At 52.5% G+C, this 7,519-nt stretch overlaps 1 protein-coding gene across 3 annotated transcripts; it reads right to left on the bottom strand.

Moving 5' to 3' along the window:
• Positions 1 to 1,187: 1,187 nt before the first annotated feature.
• Cish (cytokine inducible SH2-containing protein) lies at positions 1,188 to 7,313 on the bottom strand. 3 transcript variants are annotated; one of them, NM_009895.4, is made up of 3 exons: positions 6,938 to 7,313; positions 3,828 to 4,048; positions 1,188 to 3,604 (listed from the first exon to the last, which is right to left on the bottom strand). In NM_009895.4, the coding sequence occupies exons 1-3, from the start codon at positions 6,955 to 6,957 to the stop codon at positions 3,072 to 3,074; spliced, it is 774 nt and encodes a 257-aa protein (NP_034025.1). In that variant the 5' UTR covers positions 6,958 to 7,313; the 3' UTR covers positions 1,188 to 3,071. The 3 variants fall into 3 exon arrangements, with proteins under 3 accessions (NP_034025.1, NP_001304283.1, XP_006511698.1); XM_006511635.2 differs by lacking the exon at positions 6,938 to 7,313 and adding an exon at positions 5,653 to 6,931 and having other exon boundaries at positions 2,006 to 3,604; positions 3,828 to 4,043; NM_001317354.1 differs by lacking the exon at positions 3,828 to 4,048.
• Between the last annotated feature and the right edge of the window lie 206 nt (positions 7,314 to 7,519).

Genomic DNA, 7,519 nt, shown 5'->3' with positions numbered 1-7,519 from the left:
GATTTTGTGTGGGGGTCCAGTATGCCCACTCAATGGCTCACCCTCCCTCCCTAGCTAGTGACAGCACATGGTTGTCCTTTTTAGTAGCCCAGGACCATCCAGGGGTGGTTACACCTGGCAGCTGGCTTCTCTTCTACCGTTAGGCTTGAGTCTGGGGTCCAATGGACATGTTTTCTGGTCTCCCTACCCCAGGCAGGCATTTTGATTCCTCTCCTATAAAGACTGAGATGTCAGTGTCTGGCAGCCCTTTCTCAGAAAAGCGCTAGACTCTGGTTTGAGACGAGTCAGGGATGGCCCATGGCCAGGCCTGCGGCTCCAGAGCTTTCAGTGATCAGAGATGCGGTGGATACAAAAATTGTCCAAGCAGCCACCCAGTTGCCTATCCCCATCTCATGGGTCAGCCCGGGACAGAGGGTCAGTTAGGGTGAGTGCTGCTCTGTGCTCCACTCTCTGAACTCCCTGAGCTAGCCCCTGCTCCTGGTATTTGAACATAGGGTAGTATCTGGACCCCAACCGCAGGGAGTAGAGTCTTCACTGAGTGCCTTGTGTGAAGAGTGGGGTTTTCTGTACTTTCTTTAGTTTCAGTAGCTGAGTCGTGGCAGCAGATGCAGAGAGCCAGTCTCTGCCCCCTACGTGCCCACGACTTTCCTACTAAATGACTCAAGAGCTGGGGGGTTGGGTATGTGTGGGGAAACAGTAGGGATTACCTCACACCTTTTAGGAACCACACAAAGGCTGAGATCAAAGCTGAAGAAAGGCCCCACCAAGGCCATGGTGACACTTGGACAAGGTACACTAGTGGGCCCCACAGGCAGCAAAGGTTTTACCAGCTGCCACCAGCAGTGGGGACAGTGTCAGGCTGAGGAGATAGGCTTGAACACTCCTCACAGCTTCTAAAAATACCATCCTTCCTTCATCTACCTCCTTACTCTAACCCAATGCCATTCCTTACAAAAAAAAAGTAGAATTACTTTTCGTGCATACGTTTGTGTGCATGTAGGTGCACAGAGACCTGGAAGACCCACTTGTTCCTCTGGAGCTGGGAACACCGATTCTCTGAAAGAATAGCAAGCGCTCTTAACTGAGCCGTCTTTCTAGCCCCTACAATGTAATTCCTAGTCTTTGTCACCACTGTCCTTGTCCCCAGTCCAGGCCCTTCCTGACTCTGGTTGTTTATTTATTTTTTTAGTCTCTTCCTTATCAAGATGCCATTCCTTACAGCTTCCGTCTCTCAGGCCACTATTATTGGCCTCTTTTAACTTTCGACTTGGTCTGAGGACTAGGAACCCATTCTGAATTGTCTCTAAAACACGATGTAAAAGGCTAGGAGCACAGTTTGGAGGAACTTTGCTGTGACACCCTCATACTTCAGCAGGATCCCAGCAGCCTACATATTCCCGAGTCAGACCTTCAACCCTGGACAAGGTTTTCATTTTCCTTGTATTTCTGATGTTCAAGATCTCGACTAAGAGAAGAGTCCTCTTGACTCCAAACGGCCTGAGCCAGAATTTTGACACTACCAGACCTGACCCTACCAGCTCATTGGTCACTATCCCTGACTCAACTGATCTACCCACTGCCCAGGAAGAGGCCTGTCAGGTCCATGTCCGGGATCCTCATGGCACTTCAGTACACTTTTATCCACTGTACTTTCTCCTTGCAAGGCCGGCCTGAGTTCTGTGGCTCCTCTTGGCAAGTTACTGCCCTCCGTGCCCACTTGTACTTTGAATGGACCCTTCCTTTTGGGCTTGTAGATCCTCTGCTGCCTGCTTCTCACATATCCACAGCACAATGGATAGCACCCCAGAAGGCATGCCAATGGGCGTTCACCCCTTGTCTCTCATCTCCCAAGGGGAACAGGACGAAGGCCCCTCCCCCGCCCCGCAGCCCTCTGGCAAAGCCTATGGAGTCATTGAAGTTTTGGCTTTTCCAGATGTGACGTGGATCGAGACACGAGAATCAAAGAGGTCAAACCACGCGAAACTCCAGACACCCCACTGAAGGCTTCATAAGTGGAAGGCATACTTTTATTATCATTACAGAAAAAAATCAGTGGAAGAAAAACTCCCAAACTGGTTCTTGTGTTCTAACACTTGTTTTCTAAAGTCTTGTTAGGTGTGTATGTATTTCTCCCTCTCTCACGTGCAGGCAACTTCCTAGGCAGGAAACGGACACAAGGGAGCTACATCTGCGGCCCTTGGATAAGCATCCACTTCCCGACCCAGCACACGCCCCTCGGCAGGGGGGTGAGGTGGGGCACAACATAGAGAAGCCAGCTCTATGAAGCCATGGTGCTGCCCTGTGAGGAGAAGAGTGGGAGCCCTTGTGTTTCTGGCTCCTGTCTGTCTGGCCACCCAGCCTCCCAAAAGAGGCTTGGGAGAAAAAAGTGGGCACATCCATACACAGGTGGATGGGCCCAGGACATTCAGGACTACTTTGGGCCCAACAATGTTTTGGGATGGGGGTCTCCACAGGGAAGAACCAGACCTGGGGGTCTCTGGACCACCCAGAGCACAGGGCAGAGAAGTGGGATGGCTCACGCCATCATTCCACCCCCAACCCCTGCAAGGAGAATAAATAAATAAATACTGTATAACTGTGTAGTCCCCTAGCCCAGTCTGCGTCCCCGTAAGGGGCCTTGGCATGATCAACCTCTGGCTGATATTCTCCCAGAAACAGGCTCGCTATTCTATACATGGGTAGGGGGCCTGCCCTACTCAGCAGACTGAGAAACCAGGGCTGGGAGAATAGACACAGTTCAGGTGGCAAGGGCAGGCAAGTGAGTGGAGACCTAGGTCCAGCCTCTGTGGAGAGACGAGGTCCTGCCTGTCTCGCTCTGATACATGGCTCACCACAAAGAGCCATATTGTACCTAGAGGCGTTGACCTCAGAGTTGTGTGACAATCCCTCCTCCACCTGCCTTGTTCTTGCTGGCATTCTCTGGTCCAGCTGTCACATGCATGCAGGCACCAGGATGACTGAAGAAAGGACAGCAGAACCCCAAGTCCAGCTGGGGACTGTGTTCCCTCCAGGATGTGACTGTGTGAGGCAGAGCAGGGTGCCTGGCTCAGTCAGAGTTGGAAGGGGTACTGTCGGAGGTAGTCGGCCATACGCCGGGGCAGGGGTAGGCAGTCCACGTCGGCCACCAGACGGTTGATGACTAGCCGACACAGATGTTGTAAGCTGCGGGCGCTGCTCCTGCGCACAAAGGGCTGCACCAGTTTCAGGTGCACTGCAGTAGCCACGGGGATAGGCAGCACCGAGTCACTAGGTGCATCTTGCTTAGACATAGGCAGGGCTGGGGTGGGAGCAGGATCCGGGCTGTCGCTCCGGGTGTCAGCTGCACAGGAGGCCACATAGTGCTGCACAAGGCTGACCACATCTGGGAAGGCCAGGATTCGAGGTCTTGACAAGCAGTTAGAGTCCAGCCGGAAGCTAGAATCGGCGTACTCGATCCGCACGTTGGTGGGGCCACGGGTGGTTTTGACTGACAGTGTGAACAGGTAGCTGGGGTGGGTGCTGTCTCGAACTAGGAATGTACCCTCCGGCATCTTCTGTAGGTGCTGCCGGGCCTCGCTGGCTGTAATAGAACCCCAGTACCACCCTAGGCAAGTAGAAAAGAGAACTAGTCAGAGTGGAAGTTACCTAAGGGCACCAACCCGAGGTGGGTCAGAATGAAGTGTCCTTTTACATTTCTCTGGAGATGTGTATCTATACCATCAGTCTTAGGGGCAAGACCACGCTTCCCAAATCAGATTCCAAATCCAAAGCGCTAAGCTCTGCCACAGACTTCCCAGGACAAGGTCTGTGTCTCCCCCGAGACTCACCAGATTCCCGAAGGTAGGAGAACGTCTTGGCTATGCACAGCAGATCCCCCTCAGGGTCTAGCACCTTCGGTTCATTCTCTGCCTGGACAGGGGTCTCCTCTGTCACTTCCTCTGGGAATGCCCCAGTGGGTAAGGGCTGCATGGCTGGCCCGGGCAGCTCCAGGGACTGGGCCCACAGAGGCCGCCGCCCAATTTGCTCCACAGCCAGCAAAGGACAAGATCTAGAGTGGGCAGATAGGCAACAGAGGTCTCACATGTTCTCCACTTTTAGAAAAGTCCTGTGACTGCTTTCTCCAAATATACAGATTTTTTTTTTTAAAGCAAGGTCTCACAATGTAGCCTTGGCTGACCTGGAACTTGTTATACAGACCAGGCTGGTCTCACAGTCACAGAGATCCACCTGCCTCCGTCTCCCAAATGCCACCCACACCTAGCTCCTAGATATAAATCTTTCTTATGCTTTTGTAGTGCTGGGAATTGAACTGAGGCTCGTACATGCTAAGTAAGAGTTCCGCCACTGAGCCACATATACCCTCACTTCACAGAACCTATTCTAAAATATTCTTTTCTATTCTCCTACCCTTATATACTACTCTCTATACACCTATATACAAATTAACCTGCAACCTGTATTGCCCAAATCACTGACCATTCCCCACAAGCCCTTTCAACATTCCTACCACAAGAATGGGGAACCTGTCAATCCAAAAACTGTCTCACAGTTGTGTCCCTCCCAGCTGAGGTAGCCTGTTAAATGCCACTCTACCTGGTAGAGTCACAGAATGAACTAGGGTGGGGTTCTCAGGGAGACCTCAAGATTAGCGTAGAAAGCCTAAGGTTACATAGTAGCTCCTGGTCAATAGGAATATCTGTTGGGGGTGGGGGACCACAGTGCCGCACTGGCTAAGACGTAAAACAAGCTTCTACCCACTCCGGCCAGATTCACATCCTGGGCTCTGCTCCTCCCGGCTGAGGGAAGGCAGTGTCCTCTAAAGGCATTGATGAATTTTATCTCTCATAAATAGGAGCTCCTACCAAAGGGCAGGTTACTCAGCCCACATTCCAGACTCCACCCTATGGAGGCACCCTATGAGTGCCTCGGCCCTGCTGTTGTAGGATTTTTATGTAAAATCTGCTCCTCTCTGGGTTGCAGTTTCTCCGCCTTCCAGATGATGGCCTACTTGCCCTGAGGGGTTTGGGCTGGGGTTAGGGTAAATCTTCCTAGCAGAAGCCCACCCAGGTGGTGACCCAGGGTCCCTGCATCTGGTGGGAAAAAATAGTTGGCTCTCTCTAATTTCTAATAAAATATGTCCCCAGGCCTCAGTTTTGTGTCTAGTCAAAGACCTCCAAATAATGAAACCCTAGGTTCAGCCCACACTGGCTGGGAAAGGCAACACTGTATCAGGTATTGCCGGTAAACAAGGGGTGGTTAGGAGCTGCTAGCAGTCGGCAAGGACAGACGCCAGACCTAACAGTGGAAGTAGTGTTTAGAAGGTCATAGTCCTGTGACCACTCAGGAGAGGGGTGACAGGCTCTGGCACCTATAGCCTGCCAAGGGTTTTTCCCACACCCGCTCTTGACCCAGCTATGAGAGCCCTGGAATCCCACTTAGTGAGTTACAGGCAGAATTCTGAGGCGACTGGCTTGTTGGGGCCCATAGCTTGATCCAGGTTAGGGAGTCATTTCATGGCCTCTGTGGCAGGTACAACCAGACAGCTTAGTTGGATCCCTTCCATAGGTCCCACATGTGTATATAGTAGGCACCTCTGGGGCTAGTATGGTATCTAGGTATAGAATGACGATGCTAATCCCCAAATGTTGCTGGGAGGGACTAAATATCTAGGGAGGGGTGTGTCTGCCACTGTGTCATCACGGTGGGGGTGAGGACTGGTGTGTTCCAAGAACCTGTGTGTGCATGTCTTGGAGTCTAGCCATGAAGTTCCACCTGAGAACACATGCCAATAAGATGAGCCGAGCCAAGGGAGGCTGGGATACATGGGCTTGTTAAACAACTTGTTTCCCCAATACCCCAACACTGCTCCTGAGGTTCCCATGGGCCTTCAATTAAGGCAAAGTCAAAGAGGCTCTGGGGACCCAGAATGGAGAAGTGGGGGCACCCAAGAAAGGAAGGCAGGGTGCAGGGAACTGCCGAAGAGTCCGAAAATTCAGAGAATAAAAGAACATGGTAGGAACTACTAGGGAATACAGTCTTCTCAACAGCTCCATGAATGTCCTCTTCCTGGGACTCAGAGCTGCTTAGAGCAAGGGCATTTCAGCCTGGCCCCACCTTCCACCCTTCCTCACTTGGTACCATTCCCATGTCAGTTATAACAATTACTACTGGATCACAGATCTCCCTGGATTTGTCACACACACACACACACACACACACACACACACACACACACACACACACACCTCTCTTCTTGGGTTTTCCTGAATTCCTGACCGATCAGTGTTTGAAGGGGACGCTGAAAGCTAGGGTAAACAGGTGTTCCGAGTACACTCTACCGAAGCCAAGACTTTGTTTTATTAAAGCCCCACTTTCACCATGGTCCCATATTCCATGTCAACGGGAAACCTTGGAGAAGGCAGGCTGAAGTCTTTATCACACTGAGACATCAATCTGAGCTAAGAGACGGAGTGGGGTGCTCCTAAGGGGTGTTGTTTATTAGGCGCCGGCCTGGGAAGAGTCAAAGACCTCAGGCTGGCTTCCTAAGAACCTAATCGCTGACCTGGGACGGAGGAATGAACTTCTGAACACAGAGGGATCTAAGGGCTGGCTCAAGGTCACCGACAGGTACGGAGCCAGAAGGCTAGGTAAACTATGAGCTCAAATTGAGTCTAGACTTGTGAGCCCCGTCCTGGAGAACCTCTTACAGTTGGCGCTAGTGAAATCTCAGGAATGGGGGCTCCTCCCACCGTTCGCGGGCTCCGTTTCCCTATCCATACGAAGTGTGTGTGGGTATCCTAGGCACACCACTCGAAGTCCTTTAGCCCTCCATCACCTCCAGTCGGTCAAGCCCTCCCAAATCCCGCAGCTAACTCGAGGCCTGTGATCTTCCATATCTCCCGCATGGAGCCTAGGTAGGGAAAAAAACTGAGCTTACCCCTGTACGCAAAGGACCATGTCCCAGAGACAACGGCGGCTCGAGAGTCGGAGTTCGGCGGGATGGAAGGAGAAAGGAGCCAATGGGTGCCAGGGGTGCGAAGGTCAGGGTCCCGGGGCACACGGGCGGCGAGCAGGGACTGAAAGGCTGTGGTGCGAACAGCTTGGAAGGACGAGGGGGGACGGGCTGGGCCGGTGGGGCGGGGCCAGGCGCCTCCTAATCTTTTGTCCGCTGCGTCCCAGCCCTTCCCGGAAGCCTCATCTTCCTAGAACCGCGGGCTTTGCGGCGGCCCGGAGGGGAACGGGGGTGCAGGCGTCTAGTGCTTTGGACCGAGAAAGGAAACACCTTTGACAGATTTCCAAGAACTTTCCAGGAAAACTGGGCGGGAGCTCCTAGAGTTGACCAATCGTATCGCTGGACGTGAGACGAGCATCTAGACCGACCTATTGAAGTGCAGGGACCCTGAACTGACGTGCCCGAGTGGGGCGGGACCTAGAGACTAGTAGGCAAAAGACTGGGTTGGGGACAAGTTAAGAAGGAATGTGGATGCAACTGGAGACCAGATTGTCTTCCCTCTACTTC

This window comes from Mus musculus, chromosome 9 (genome assembly GCF_000001635.26).
Source record: "Mus musculus strain C57BL/6J chromosome 9, GRCm38.p6 C57BL/6J".
Classification (NCBI taxonomy): domain Eukaryota; kingdom Metazoa; phylum Chordata; class Mammalia; order Rodentia; family Muridae; genus Mus; species Mus musculus.
This window is presented reverse-complemented; position numbering and strand designations above follow the sequence as displayed.